This window comes from Corapipo altera, unplaced genomic scaffold (genome assembly GCF_003945725.1).
Source record: "Corapipo altera isolate COAL_440 unplaced genomic scaffold, ASM394572v1 44b, whole genome shotgun sequence".
NCBI lineage: Eukaryota > Metazoa > Chordata > Aves > Passeriformes > Pipridae > Corapipo > Corapipo altera.
This window is the reverse complement of record NW_020884932.1, coordinates 2,884,680-2,901,046: the sequence shown is the minus strand read 5'-3', so window position 1 is coordinate 2,901,046 and position 16,367 is coordinate 2,884,680. Positions and strand designations below refer to the sequence as shown.

The 16,367-nt window shown below is 40.6% G+C and overlaps 1 protein-coding gene across 7 annotated transcripts in view; it reads left to right on the top strand.

Annotated features, from left to right (window-relative positions):
• Positions 1-14,434, top strand: part of TRAK1 (trafficking kinesin protein 1) — a 128,602-nt gene extending 114,168 nt beyond the window's left edge. For 5 of the 7 annotated variants that reach the window (XM_027659433.1, XM_027659429.1, XM_027659430.1 and 2 more), the window contains 2 exons: positions 5,708-5,810; positions 11,425-14,434. In XM_027659433.1, the coding sequence (XP_027515234.1) occupies positions 5,708-5,810; positions 11,425-12,223 (902 nt within the window). In that variant the 3' untranslated portion in view covers positions 12,224-14,434. Of the gene's footprint in view, positions 1-5,707; positions 5,811-7,088; positions 7,178-11,424 lie in introns of all 7 variants that reach the window. The other 2 variants (XM_027659434.1, XM_027659435.1) reach the window with 1 other exon arrangement.
• Positions 14,435-16,367: the final 1,933 nt, after the last annotated feature.

Below are 16,367 nucleotides of genomic sequence, written 5' to 3'. Positions count from 1 at the left end.
AAGAGATGCATGCTTAGCTTATGAATTTATTTTTTATGTAAATAGCCATTGCTTCTCTTGAAAAAGCCTTCTCACCATTCTTTCTCCTAGATTTCTCTGGAAGAAATGCAAGGCAGGTAGGGGTGTGTAAGGACATGTGGCTCCTTAGAGCCCTGTCACGAGTCCAAAGTTCCAGCCTCATTGCTTGCTTGATTCCAAGGGAGGTTCCAGTTGGCAGTGTACAAAATAAACTCTTGCTAGAAAATGCAGAAGTGAAATAAAAAGGGAAGGAGACAGATATCTTGGATACAGTCTTTAGCAATAGTGCTTTTGCTTATAATCCAAGATAGCTCCATTGTGGAAAAATCTAGCTCAAGACATTTATAAAAGCCAGAAAGTATCATCATACAGTTGCTGTTTGCAGGCCATAAAGTGCCATTCTAGAACTACAGGTCTTCTAGCCTCAGACCAAAATGTCTTTAGTAATACAGTGCCTACAAAGACCATTCCCAGCAGATGTAGGTCACCTTAGTCTGTTGGGCAGGTTTCTGCTTCATTGTATCGTATGCTCTGAGCCTTGTATCTTGTCATTTTTGCACTGGAGATGTTCTCTGGCAGAGTACTCATGAGTTACAGTCCTTGAATTTTCCTGTCCCTATGTTGGAACCTGCAGTATCCATTGATATATAAAATAGTTTCCTCACCATAAATGCATATTCTATCCCAGTTTTGGCTCTGGACATTTCAGAAGAAATGAACATGTATGGACTTTATGATCTGCAGTTGGTCTGTTGGAGCCACGTGCTGTGTGTGGGTAGAGTAACTTTAGGGAGGATTGTAAATTTCAGTATTGCAATTCTAGCCTGATACCCAGGAAGAGGTTGAAATTTTTATATCACTTGTGTATACACTCAGCATAATTGAAATCATTAAGTTACAGGACACAGTGTTCTTAACACCATCTAGGGCAAGTAATTTTTGCAGCACAAATTTTTGTTCTGTGAAAGAAAATGTAGTATGTTATAAAACTGTACAGAATCTGTCTTGGAGGGAGGGGTTGTTGGGGTTGGGTTTTTGTTTGGTTTGTTGTGGGTTTTTAATTCAAACAAAACGAACAAGCCATTCAAAGCACTTAATAATGTTATGAATGTTTTAATTTTGAAGTTGGAAGGGCTACATGATGCAGCATATGTTTAATTGCCTGCTAGTATTGGGTGCATGAACTGGTCTTTCAGTACTTGTGTTTTAGTTCCACTGATTGATTGCTTTGAATAGACGCGTGCACAGCATTATGGGATCAGCACTCTTATATTTCATGTTTAGACCTTAATCATGACATGGTGATCTTTCCAAAAGATGCCTAAAATCATGAAAACACATAATGAATGTCTTATGTTTGAGTTGTTTTTAGAAGGATTACTATACATGCTTCTGAAAGGTTACATTGTACAGAAAAGCAATAAATTTTTAACTCTTCTTAGAACTAAGGTATTGATTCATATTTAAATATATCTTATTTTCAAATGGCGTGAATATTTTACAGTAATTATTTCTTTAAGAGAAGTATATTAGCAGTTGCTGTCTATGCTGTTAAAATGCTGTAATTTTATTTTGGGGATCCTAGCCTGCATAAACTCGTGTTGAAGCCACATTAAATACTTTGAAGTCTTTTTACACCTGTGCTCCATGGTTACATACATATGAGAAAGTGGCCTCAGCCCGAAGAAGACCCTGTCCAAAGAATATCTGCCTTTGTTCAGTTTTTCCTCTCTTGTTGTTTCCAAAGGCAAAATAAGTGAAAAGTTTGGAAAAACAGGTAGTCAGAAAACAATTTTGTTGCTTAAGAAACATAACAGAAGTAACACTCCTGGCATAGGTGTATGAATTCTTGGAGGTTTTGAGTATTCACAGTTACCCCTAAAACCAGTGTTTACTGAAGGACATCTGAAGGCACCTAAACACCTTTATGAGAGCACCATGCTCACATTTTACAGCTGTTGTATTTATCACCCATCTCCTTTTTATTGTAGTAGTTAACCCAGGCATCAGCTTCAGCATACGCTCTATTCCACTGTTCTGTCAGCCAGGCATTTTCAGTACAGGTAGCACTGAGTATCACAGCTCTCACCTTCAGATGCCTCTCAGTGATCCTTCGTTATCTTCTTTCACAACAGGCAGAGCTTTTCTTTTCTATTCAGCAATAAAATAAACTTCTCATACTTTAAAACATTATCTGTTGCTGTAAGGACTCCTCAACCTGATTGTCATTTCATCCGTGTCTCAACAACCTGTGCTAAAGAAACGCCCAAATTCCATTTCAGTTCCTGCTCAAAGATCAGGGAACCATCTTATTTTCCTCCTTTTCTTAAAATGTGCCACAGAAATAATGAGCAGAGTGGCTTGCTTCAGAATTGGACTAAAATGTTACCTTTGTGCCAATTTGGATCAAGTCATACTCTGAGGATTTCCAATTTTTTTAAAGTTAATTTCCTAATAAATTTTTTGAAGTTAATTTCTTAATAAATCTGCATTTATCAGAATAGGTATTTATATTAAAAAAAAAAAAAAAAAAAAAAGAGGTTTACTGGTCACTGTGAGCTCTCTGCCTCCTCACTGTTATTTCAGCAAATTTGAGTTTGGATCCAGTGGTACAAAATCAATGTTTTTGTAGCTGTTTTAGTATAGCTACTTCTTACAAATATTCCTCAAACACAGTTTGTCTTGACATCATCTTGTGCATGGGGCAGGCCAGTAGCTTACATACTGTAGCTTTGTACCTTCCTCTGCACAAGCTGGTTGAAACACAGATTAAACAGCCCTCTGAGTGTTCCCTGGGCAGAAGATCATGTCCTAAACATATCTATTTTGCTGTTTACGCCTAGCACAATGGCCTGTAGGCTCTGAGTCCTGAATCTGGATCTGAGGCAGCTCTGAACTATATAAAATCAGCTTTGTATTTTGAATGAGGAAAGCTCTGTTTGTTTTGCCACAAGATGGAGCTCTCTGTTTGACTAGAACCTGCCTTTTTTGCACTATTTTAAAAGAAGTTTTTACAACACTGTTGTGCTTACAGCAGGAAAGTCCCTTTCAGCTATTATGTTTTGAATTTTTCCCATAATGCCTATGAATTGTTAGAGAAAGCTTAAAGTGAAGAATCATTAATTCCTGAGAATAAATAAAACATGGTCCAACAGCAATCTTAGGTTTAGCTTTAATTTTAATTTAGGGGGGAAATGCACAGTTTGCACGTGTTTCCTGACAGATGAATTCACATGATATTTCTGTAAATTTTGTTAAGTACTGAATTATGTACAGATTCTCTTTTTCATACAGATACAAAGCATGGTTATTAAGCTGCTACTACTTTGAAAAGGATGATATAAGTAAAACATTTGGTTTCAGACACAGTTACATGGAAGGGGTGTTTATATTAAAAATAATGCTTTGGTGTATGTATATATGAAGATAGTCTCTTTTATTATAAAAATGTATTATTTCCTCATGAAAATATACCAACTCAGGAAATGGCCATTCATATGTAAAATTAGTAAGTTAGGAATTAATAATTTTGTTTCTATTTTATAAACTTTGTTCATTTGCAGCAACAGATTCTCACTCTTTTTACTGTGTCCAAAGGATGGAAAATGCTACAGCAGTATGATACACCCCATTGTTGACTGATGGAGGATGAAGCTGGTACAGGACTTTCTTAGTGGTATTTGAGGGTGGAATACATCCATGGAAATGGATTGATTTTTTTATCATTTCAATTTGTTTCCTCTTATTAGAGTCAGTGATTTCTCTACTTTTAGCAGCCTTCTCCTATCTGTGACTCATTAATATCAATGAGTCTTGCTTTGCTAATGCGGCTATGTATCTTCAATGTGCCTGTCTCCTATCTGAGGGGATGCCCAGTGGATATAACAAATGGGGAAAATGCACTGATTGTATTACAGCTATGTGCTTTGGGTTGAGCTTGCAATCTTAAATCAGCATTGCTTTATTCTGTTCTCTATTCATCATCCAGGGATAACTGCTTTGTTTCTAATTGATTTATGTTAAAGTCCCGTGTTTTCTCTAAATAACCAGTTTTTTCATGTCCAGTTATCTGAGCTCTTTCTCCAGATTTTCTTATAACTCTCTGCAATATGGAGAGAATCATGATTGCTAGGCTGTGCTCCCTTGTAATAGTTTTTATAGTGCTCACACTAATCTCTAAAGCAACTGGATTCCTGAAGCTTCATAATTACCATCTCTGGAGGTGAAGTAGAGCTTGTTGTTATGTTATGCCGTGCTAACATTTGAGTGTGTTAACATGACACTCCAGTGGGTTTTTAGAAACATCCTTCTTTAATGTACAGCAGTACATTCCAGTGCTAACTAGATGTTACCTCACGTTTGCTTAACCACTTCTGCTTCCACTGTTCACACTCCCCATGCTCTACCCTTCACACACCACTTATATGTGTTCTGAAAGGACTACCTAACTGCACACCCTGTTTTGGAGCTGTGATACTTTATATATGAAAAGGGGAACACAGCCACGATTAAGACTTGCCCTGCTTCTGCTAAGCTTCTCTGGAAGTTCAGAATGGTGTCTGGTCTAGCTGGTTGGTCTGTCTGTCCTTTGCAATGTGTTGAATAGTTGTGTACTGTGGTATTACAATGTGGCTTAATCAGGGAATGGCTCAGAGGGTTGGGTAGGACTGAGGGGGCGGGAGCTGCACACGGTTTTTATTGTGCATGTCTTTTGGCCACTGCTAAGTTTGGTTATTAATTAAGAGAACCTATGCAATCATGATATCTTTGATGTAATATTTAACTCTGGGTATTTTTCAATCAGCTTTTGAGATGCATGGCTCTTAAATTCGGTAGTTATTTTGCGGTGACCACAGCTGCATTATATAGCAGATTAGTACAGCCACGGAAGTATTTCTATGAAGAAAAAAGAAATTGGTCTAAGTCTTCAATTTTTAAAATTGATCTGTGTTGCTTCTTTCCCAAATCATTGATGCACCAACAGTGGCAGTTTTACAGCAGCATTTGTCAAGAAATTTATTTACTAAACTGTTCAGAAATATTCAAAATCTGCTATATTGTGCAACTGAGGACGTACATTCTTAAAGAACCTAATCACAGGCACAAGAGAAATGTCACAGATGTACAGTAGTGGATCCAAAAAACTACCACTTTTCCATACTGTGGATGTGAGAAATCAGAAACAGTAATTAATATGTGTTCATCTCCTCCCCACCCCAACAGTCCATATTCCTGTAGCATTAGCCAGATGGATCCATTACTGAGAAGTAATGGGGATGCCTTTTTGTGGATCAATCTAAAAGCTGAAATGCGCAAGCATACAGAATATCGTGGTGCTCCTGAGCTGGTACTAGAAAATGCTGCTTGTAATTTCCCACTGATGCAAGTTGCTCATTTAGATAAGGGCTAGTATTTCAAGCACTGCCTGGCCTCAGTTTGGCTTGAGCAAGACTTATTATGATCATGGACAAGTTTCAGCAGACCTTTTTAGCACTGGCCTTGGAGTCCTAGAGGTGTTTCTTTTGGAGAACAAGTGTCTGTTAAAGTAGAACTTGTGTATTTCACTCTTCTTACATTGATCCCATCAAGGTGCCTCATCACTTTTTGCATCTGTCTTAATCAGCGCACAGAAGTTTGATTTTCCCCTTTTCTGTGTAAAATGCAAAGAATTTGCTTTTTTTTAATTTAGTACCTCATCCTGGGAAGTGCATGTCACAAACCAACTCCACCTTCACCTTCACCACCTGCCGCATTCTGCACCCCTCCGATGAACTCACACGAGTCACTCCAAGGTAAGGGATTCCTGTGATGGCAAAGCCTTCAGCTCTGTCAAAGTTTCCCCTCTAAGCAAATGCAAAACAATGGCATAAGCAAAAGCACTAGCTGCATTGGTGAACTACAACACACCCACAAATTATTCCTCCCATTTTGAGTTACCTCAACCTGATTTTGAGAGGCATGTGTAATGTTTTAAAAAGCCAGTCGAAGTATCTTAAATTTTGTTGTCTCTAGTTAAGATATTCTAGGATCAGACATAACTGTATTGGCTCCAAACCTGGCTCCTCTTGATCTCAGACTAATTGTAGTCCTCATATGTGAATGCACAGAATGTGGTCTCTCATTGGAAAAAAAAAAAAAAAAAGAAAGGTTTTTCCCAGGAGGAAAAGACTAGATCTTTTTTCTCTGAAGAAAACGGGATGTGCAGGTAAAGAAATCCAGGAAGTACATGAGGAATGGATGAGGAAATATGCATTAATCAGAAACAAAGAGATGTCTACTTTGTTCCTTGGTGTAATTGTTGGAAATGAGTTCATAGTAGCCAGACTGAAACTAATGAACTGGCATAACAGTAGTAATTCGTGTGTATAGGCAATGCATGCTGACAGAAGGCCTTATGGAAGGTGAAGATCTGAGAACCAGGGTGTGTGTGTGAATTTCATACCTAAACAGGGAGCTTTACTTCCTTGGCAAATCAGTATTTAAAGCATGTTCTTTTCTGTTTAGAAATACAATGCCTCATTGCCTTCTCTGCCCCTTCCAGCTCCTGTGTGGGAGCATACCATTGTGTCGGTCCCCAGTCAGAGATGATGTGTCTAGACCTATTTAGACATGAGATGGGCAGTGACTGCCTGTGAAGGGCATGAAAAGCAAAGGTATTGAATATGAAAACTTGTCAGGTGGAAAGGAAATGGTTGATGATTAAATGTAACTTTTCTGCTTCCCTTTCTGAACTTAGTTAATAGTGGCCTGGGTGGTTTTTCATTACTCTTCTCTGTCTTCCTTTCCCAGCAGCATGGTTACTGAAGAGATCCTCTTAAATGGCTGCAGTTCTATTTTAATTTTTTTGTTATTATTGAATTGCTGTTAGTTGTGGTCATAATAAACTCATTGGTTACTAAATCTAACATCAGCCAGAATGGACAGCTAAATTCAGTACATTTTCAGCTGCCTTAGTTAAATTGAAGTTCATCGTTCATTCAGGAGGACAAAGAGCAAAATAAACAGCATGATGTTTTCAGCAGACATGTTTAAGGAGCTCCTCCTTACCAACTGTAAACGATTCTTCACAGGTCATGTGAGGAGGACGAGGAACCTGCGTTATGTCTCGTTGTGCTGAGAGGAAGTATAGGGCAGACACTATGACCCAGCGTGGTCAGGGGTGAGCAACACTGCCAGCAGTATTGGCAGGATCATGACAAGGAATGCTCGTGTGTGTGGCACCAGCTAACCACAAAGAGGTTTGGCACTTACCTGCCTGGTTGCATTTTAACCTATGCTACCCCAGGTGTTGCTCTAACCTGACTAAATTTCATCTAGCTAAATGAAATGCTCATTTATTTGTTTCCTTTCTCAATCTAACTCTGAAACTGTCACTGGGCTGAGTTGCTGAGGCCACTTTGAGTCTGTTTCTGCAGTTGTGTCCAGGCTGCCCAGTGGTGTTGATCAGTTTGATGGGAAAAATATTTCCTGGTTAAAGCAATGCCAAAATGATCAAACAGACAAAAAAGGCAACACCTACAACTGCTTTCTTGCAGGGATGGCTTATTTTTTGTATTGCACTGTAGTGTGTAACTGTGCTGACGAATTAGTAGAAATACTAAACATCTGTGCAACTGAAATCTGTAGCTGGAAAGAATGAAGCTGTTGAAGTTAATAAGCCATTGGAGTGCTCCGTTTTTCATCTCGTGACTAGGGCACCTTGGAAACCTGATGATTAACACCATGTGTCTGGATTTCTGAAATGTATATGGTCCTACCTTGTAGAAAGTCAGTTCATGCAGTAACTTCTCTCTTTTCTCTCCTTCACGCTTTTCAAGTCTTCTGTATTCTGTGTGGGAGATGAGATGACCATGGTGACTGTCACTGCTTTTTAGTTCCACTGTGAACTGAAATCAGAGCTGTGAGGGTCCAGCTTTAATCAATGTTTAAGAGAAGAATTGTGAACTAACTTCATTCAGCCCTGCCTTCAGAGTGCCTGTGTGCTGCTGCAGTGGGTGTGTGTGGCCTCCATAGCTCTGCTGGGAGTAGTCCTCTTCCGCTGCCACTGATACAGCCCAGGCAGAGTGGAGAGGACATCAGGGTGTGCTGTACGTGCACTGACAGCCACAGAACACATGGTGGTGCAAGGAGACTGGTTCCAGAGCCATTTAGCAAGGCTGCTTTTCTAATTACATCTACTGGCTTTCTCAAACATGTTTCACTGCAGTTTATTGAGAGGAATATATGGGATTCCTCCTGTTGAATTGCAACTGCAAGGTAAAAATCCTTTGGCAGTTTCATTTGCTTAGAGTAGAGGCTGGTACACTTCCAAATCACTGTCAGAGATCGTGTTGGTCAGATTCTGTTCAGCCATGGAAAGAAGACATGACGTAAAACTTCATAGCATCATGCTAATTAAGGAGTGCCTTAAAGATATGCTGATTTTTTGAAGACCTCTGGACTAGAGTTTATAGTGTTATGTGAACTCATGCCCCCTGATCACTGTAAACCATGGATCTAGATGATGTTCTAAGCTCATCAGAAGCTGTGGTTCAGAACAAAACATTCCAGGGTGTCTAACCTGACATGCACAGTAGTGTTGGCTACACATTTATGTAAGGTGAAATGAGACTGCAAATTCCAGTCAAGACATCATCTCAACCCTTTTGTCCATATAGGCAAAACAGATGCAATTAATTCACTGGCCTGAGTCTTCTCTATGCCTGGAAATCCATCCAGATTGTCTCAATATTTGATGCATTTCTTTCTTCTTCAGAGAACCCAACTTAAGTTAGGGTTCTATGTTATGACTGAGCCATTCCAGCAGTGTGGCTCTACTGAAAAGGGAAGATCCCACTCTTTCCCCTGTTCCTTCCCCTCCCAGCTGCTTAGTTTTCCCACTTTCTTGCACTGGCTTTGGTTTTTCTTTGACTCTTTGCTGAGTGTCTTCTGCTTGCTAATGTGCCGAGATGGGGGGAAGATTTTCTTCTTTGAACAGTGGTGAGCTCAGGTCAATGAATTCTGTGTTAACATCAAGTGTTGCGTTGCTCAAGACCCTTTAAATGCCATTAGAGGGGATGAAGCTGTGCATACTCCTATTACTGTGGAATTCAAATTCATATGGCAAAGATCATAATTTGAGCATAGTTAGAAAAAGTTGGAAAGGTTGGGTTTTTTTTGAAGGTCCATGGAACTCTTGGGATTTTCCCAGCAGACATAAACCGGGAGTATTATGGATGTGCCACATGCATTGTTTCTGGAATAACTACGTATATCATGTCTTAATGAATGGATGGTGTAGTCTGGACTGACATAAATTTTGAGTGGAGATTATCTGTAAGTGTCTCAGTTTAAAGAGACTGAAGTGTTTTGCTAAGGAGGATGAGTTATGAGGTAGCCCAAACTCCTCTCTCTCAGCAATTGTATATCCGAAATTAAGAGGCTCCAATCAAGGAAGTATGGAAAATGGAGGAAATAACAACCCTTTATTAAAGGATATATGTATATTGGTAAAAACAGTAACAGAACACAAAAACAACAATAATCCTGTACCCAAAAGTCCCCTTCAAAAAGGAAACAGTTTGGTACTTCTCTGTCCTCTAGCACGATTTTGGATCACTGGAGGTGCAGAACCTGCAGTGCGCTGTGTTGGTTGGCAGGGGGAGCTGTTGGGCTCCAGCCATAGCCGTGTGGGGGCCCTGGATCTCAGGAGAAGCCGGAAAATGGAGATTCCCCCCCGCCTCCCACAAGGGGGGGAAGGGGAACAGGGGAAAAAGGGGCGGTTTCCTTCCTACTAAACTCACGCTGCCTGCGGCTCGCTGTGATCAGGACTCCCCCTTTTTTTTTTCGATGAGCACAAACTCGCCAATGAATTCTGAGCAGATTCGGGCTGGGGCAGGGCAGTGCACAGGCAAGCTGAGGCCAGAAAGCAGCCAGATGACCAGGTCAAGAGCAAAACAGCCTCTGAGCTTTTCCAACACAACTTGCCCCCGTTAAGGCAAAAAGTGAAGTGTCCCCTGTTTGTAAGGAGAGGAGGAGAAAAATTCCTCTCCCTTCGCTGCAGTTTTTGATGGGCCATTGATCCGGAATGCAGGTCAGCCAGCTAGTTCTTTTGTATAGTCAACCACCCCTTCCCCCTTCCCGTTCAACATCCTTCTTTTACAGCAGGACAAGGGAAAGGAAAATTTCTGCTTGGATTTTTAGAACAAGTAAACCTATGACAATAAGTAAACATGCTGTGGCCAACCTGATCTATTAGAAACAAGTCTTTTAAGGATGGCACTGTAGTGCCAGAAACAGTCAAACCTGTTCATGAGATCTTACACCGTGGCACAAAGGATTTGGAATGTCTCTTTTGCGGTTATTCTTTGGAAATAAGTACTGTATTAAGTCTGTGTTCATTTAGCTGAGCAGCTTGTGGGGTGAGGGCAGTCTACATGATGCTATTTGATATGCTTCAAGAATTCCCAACCCCTAGTAACTAGCAGTAGTGTGCTTAAGAAAACAAAGTGCCATAAGATAGCACTAAATATAAGTATGTAATGTATGTCCCTTGTTCTAAAAACGTAGATTATTGCCATTTAATATCTTCTTATCCTCTACCTGTACATGTTTTGAGAAGAATGAAGTGGAATTGGTGTGCAATTTAGCACTGTTTCAAACTATAAAAATTGTTTTACCAAATTAACTGTAGAATGGCTCTTTGTCATGCTCGGTTTGCTGCTGAGTTACCCGTTGGCCAGTTGACAAGAGCTTGACTGGATTTTTCTTATCACTTCTGTTGACTATTCATACCATTGTGCACCTCCATCAAAAGGCAGATCCCCATCTCATTCCCCATCAGTGAAAGCAAGTTCAACATTAGAAGGGAAGAAGGGTTTAACCTTATAGAAGTGCATGTTGGTGGCAGTTCCAACTTCCAACAGCTTTTCTACAAATACTTCTATAGCAAATAAATTCCCCTCCTCCCTTGCCACTCTCTCCTATGACCCAGCAGAACTAGGAGTGGCAGTTCTCTGTGCTCAGAAGTGACAATAGAAGGTACATGTCTTGCTTATACCATTGGTTAAGTCTCCCCCATTTCTTTGTCTCACAGAAGCAACTGGGAGTTGTGACAGTAGGTCAGGAAGAAAAATTGAAGGTGTTGATTACAAACCTGTGAATAGTTTATAGAAGGAATGTGATGCTGGCTGTTGCAGATTGCATTAATTCCATGAGACTGGGCTGTGAAGTGTGCGAAGTGGAGGTGTGTTTTGTAAGATACAATGTTTTTGCTCTTGTAATCACACTTGTGAGGAGCTGGGAACTGTCAGTGTCCTGTGCACTCTCCAAATGGATAAAAGGCCCTGCTCAGGGTTAAAAATCTTACTTGCACTGAGTTTTAATTCCCTGCTAGAGAGAATAATTTGACTGCTCCTTTGCTTTCAGCCTTAACGCAGCACCTACTCCAGCTTGTGGCAGCATTAGCAATTTGAAAGGCACCCCAGTGGCTACTCCCTGCACTCCTCGGCGTCTGAGTTTGGCTGAGTCTTTCACCAACCTCCGTGAATCCACGACGACAATGAGCACATCTCTGGGGCTGGTGTGGCTGCTGAAGGAAAGGGGCATCTCTGCAGCAGTGTACAATCCACAGAGCTGGGACAGAGCCAGCAGGAGCACCCTGCTGAACACATACTCCCCTAAAATGGCCATCATTCCTTCCACTCCACCAAACTCACCTATGCAGACACCTTCTTCTTCCCCTCCATCTTTTGAGTTCAAGTGCACCAGCCCACCTTATGACAACTTCTTGGCTTCGAAGCCTGCTAGTTCAATCTTGAAGGAGGTGAGGAATAAAAAGAACATCAGGAACAGTGAGAGCCAGACTGACGTGTCTGTTTCCAACCTTAATCTCGTGGACAAAGTCAAGAGATTTGGTATCGCCAAAGTTGTGAGTTCAGGGCAAACATCAACTCCTCCTTTAACTGATGACCAGGGACCTCTTCTCTGTGGGGCACAGGGACCAGTGAGGGCCCTTGTTCCTGGAGGCCTGGCACCAGATGGTCTCCCACTGGGCTGCCCTGCCGTGACCAGTGCCATTGGAGGCATCCAGCTGAACACTGGCATCCGAAGGAATCGGAGCTTCCCCACCATGGTGGGTTCCAGCATGCAGATGAAAGGCCCGACATCTCTCACTTCGGGGATCCTCATGGGAACCAAGCTCCCGAAGCAAACTAGCTTACGATGAAGGACTTTATTTTTACAGCTAGTCTTTTTAAATGAAAATCCTCAGATTCTTTCTCCAACCTCCCTTTCCTTCCCCCACCACCCCTTCATTGCCTCTTGAGTTTGACAAATCAACTTCGTGCCTAATGGGAGAAATGTGTAAACTTTGTATAAAATGTGTAAATATGTACCAGATCTATTGTAACTAATTGGATTATTTTACTGTTCAATTGAGTGCAAAAGGCTCTATGTTATGATTGCTGTATTAAGGTTAACTTGCTAACCTTTTGAAAAGGTTTTTTTTTTTAAGATGCACTGAAAAAAACAAAAGAGCAAAACCAACAAAAAGTAACTTGACTAGAAAAACGTGAATTCCGTAGCTAGCCTCACTTGAGTCAAAGGTGCATGGGAAGCTATTGAATGTGTTATGTGAGACCTCTCATTACATCACTTGAAGCATGGGAGCATTTGTGCTTCATTAAATACTGAAAAAAGCACTCAGTTTAACATGTGGTAGTTTTAATTTTGCCTCTGTAGATGAGTTGAGCTGAGTTATTGGAGTGCCTGGCTATTATGCCTGAATGGATGAAACTTCTTTTTTTTTTTTTCCCTGTTCTGTATTTGCCTCCTCCCCAAAATTATAAACTTGAACTAATACTGGGTTGAGGTCAGCAGGCCTACACTGGCTACCTGGAATAGTGACATATTCCTATCACCACTGTTTCATTTGGCATGCTTACACTCTGTGCAACTTCTTTTGTTTGTTTGTTTGTTTGTTTTTGTCATTTTTGTTTGGTTGGGTTTGAGTTTTTTTGGTTTTGTTTTCTTTTTCAATGCTGCACTGGATTGTGGAAGGGAAAATGCTTTACTGTGTGTTGCTGCCACTGAAACACCCTTTGTCAGTGCCCCCAAAGAAAAGAGTTTTCACAACTTGTGAGGTAAACACGGCAGTGACTTCCTAGAAGTCAAAGTTGTGGAACAGATTGACAGATAAGAATGTTATAAAAGAACATGTAGCAAAACCAGTATTAGGAAAAGGTGCATCCTTGAAACCTCAGCAGAGAATCACAGAAAACATTTAGTAACTGAATGGTACAGGCTGGAAAGAGCAACTTGCAGTCCTGGTGCTGATCTTCATGTTTTATTCATGTTGAAGACCATGGCCTTGTAAGCAGGGTGAGAATATTCCCTACCAGTGTTCTGTGTTCTTTTTTCAGAGAAACCTTTTTCATCCAAGGTTGGACCTTAATATAGGTAAAAGTATGGGAAACACTTTATTTTCACAGTGTTTTTAAACTGAAAAAGTACCTGCCAGTACCAAGCATTTAACTCCCTGCTTTTTCAGAAAGGAAACAAAAGACCTTACACAACCTTTAGTTGCCAGGCAATCCTAACTATATCACAATTTTTTCTCTGTTCCTCCCAAAATTCTGCTGGGTGCTTGTAGAAAGAGCTGAAATACCTTGGAACTGGAACAGACTGGAGAGAGCTTGTTTCTAAAGCAGAGCTGAGACATTTTCTGTTTGAAAAGGGGATGGAGAGGAGTGAAGCGGGGAGGGTTTAGCATCCACTTTCTTTTCCTTGCACTTCTTGTGGCATCTAAATCAAGCTCCCTGTTTGTTGCCATTATCGCACTACACGTAATTGCCATGAATTGCCGTTTGTACCAGACTGTTACTAAATTATTAGCACTGATAATTTCTTGTGTAAATGAAACTGTCTTTTAGTCTTTGTGATGAGAGATAGGTGGGTGGTTTGTTTTTTTCTGAATGAAGTAGTTATTGCAGTAGTGCTATGGACACTAAGGATATTTTTTGAGAAAGAAAAAAAACACATCGGTCAGTTACAGCATGTGTTTGAAAACTATTTATTCTATGAACTTACAATGTTTTAGTAAAATGCCATCAGCTCTGTTTGCTGTTGTATGTGTGCACTTATTGCAAGTAAATTTAAGTATCTTTTTATTTGAATGTATCTTAAACCAGTAGGTAGAATAACAGTTGATTCTGAAAAAAAAATATGGACTTAATGGACCATTTTATATACCCAGAGGAAGAAAGCAATACCATATGAGAACTTAAAGTGTAGAAGTTAATCATGCAATTGGAAGTATTTAACCTTTGAATAAGCAGTAGAAGCTGTCCACCCACCAGAGAAAGCTATTGTAACACATCAGAAAGATGAAACTTAATTTTTTCTTCACTAATATCAATAAAATAACAGAAAAATTGCACTGTTGTGTATTATTCAATTTTTTTCTCGTTCTTTTAAGGTGATAAATCTTCCACCTTGATCCCTTGCTGTCATCTCTCAGTCAAAGCAAACTGGTGATCACCAGCTTTAGTTTTTTAATTCTTAGAGAAATGATTGAAAAGTTTTCAGATAGCTGGAACAGGTGAAGTTTGGGTCAAAACAAAGAGCATAGAACTAAATGTGGGGGGTTATTTCTATTTGAATTCCAAGAAGGCAGAATTGGATGCTGTGTGGTTTCTGTATTTTGGGGGGGAGAGGCATGCGGATTCTCCAGCCTAATATAATACAAAACCTGTAGTAACAAAATGTGAAAGTACAAAGTTAAGGAGGAAACGCCCTGTGTTTTCCTGCTGAAACAGAGATCTGCTGTTATCTAGAATCTTCACTACTGAGGGAGGGAACAGCACACTGATTAAACACCAGGTATGGAAAAATAAAAAACTTCACACATGGTGAAAGCTAAGTAGTGGTAAAAGCTCCCTGGAGGAGGGAGTAGTCAGGTAATAATTCCTAGAAAGATTAGGTAGCCTCATACATTGAGGAGAGGGATGTGTGTTTGAGGTTTAGAGAAAAATAGTACCATTTATATCACATACTTGCTACAGAGAGAATTTGGGATAGCAGTAATGCCAAAATGAACTTGTGAAGGGCTTGCATTAGTATGACACAGTTCCATACACCAGCTGTGAGAAAGGCTGATGCCGTGCTGGGCACATCCAGGTACTGTGTCAGTGAGTACAGAGGCTCATCCTTTCTTTCTACGCAGCTCCAAGCCTGGGGGAAACTCGTGATCAGGAAGTTAATAGTTAATGGGAGGCATCCAGGGAGGACGAGCACTGTGCATGTGGCTCTCCTTGCCTGGGGACCAGAGAGCAAGTGCCAATCCAGGGAAGAGGGGAGCTGAGGCTGATAAGTAGGGTGCCTGCAGCTTTCCCATGAGTAGGATTTGGGATTCAGTTAACTTACAGAAGGGTGTGTACATGTGAAATAGGAAGGAAATCTGGAAACCTTGCAGATGCTCAGAAGAGAGAGCAAGGAGGGAAGCCCTCATGAATACTTGTTGTGGGACTTAGTAATGAAGGTCAATGCTTAAGGTTTAAAAAGAGAAGAGTTCTGCTTGGGGAAGACCGCATTCTGTTAACAGTAAATCATAGAGTCATCATAGAATGGTTTAGGTTGGAAAGGACCTTAAAGATCATCTAGTTCTAACCCCCCTGCCATAGGCAGGGACAGCTTTCACTAGACCAGGTTGCACAGAGTCCCATCCAACCTGGCCTTGAACATTTCCAAGGATGGGGCATCCAAAGCTTGTCTGTGCCACTGCCTCATCACCCTCACAGTAAAGAATTTTTTCCTAGTATCTAATCTAAACCTACTCTTGGTTAAAGCCATTAGTCCTTATCCTATCACTACATGCCTTTGTAAAAGTCCCTCTCCAGTTCTCTGTAAAAAGTCTTTCTCCAGGCTATACTGTATCAGCATATTGTTTGGACCATTTGGACCAGATCTGTCCTGCCCCCTTTAAAAAGCAAGTATTCTCAGGCAGAGATACAACCATAGAAGGACTCCCACCTAAATTGGAGTGCTTTGCAATCATAAGTTCTGCCTGCATGTCTCTTATTGCAAAACTGTAGTATTAAGATGAGCATTACGAGGAAGATATTTTCTCCTATTATAGCTAAAGAATAAGATTTTAAAGAGTAATTCAGACAAGATAAATCCTTCTTTTACAAGCTTATGTGTTTTATCTGGATATTACAGTGGACAAAGTCAGGCACTTATAGCCTCATATGGTACCTCCCTGGGCCCTTGAGAGTGAAGATGCAGCCCTGCAAGTCCAGTTGCTGGATCCCTCCAGTTGTTGCCTTGGTCAGAAGCTCAAGCCCTGAGCTCGTTGATGATGCAATCAGGGA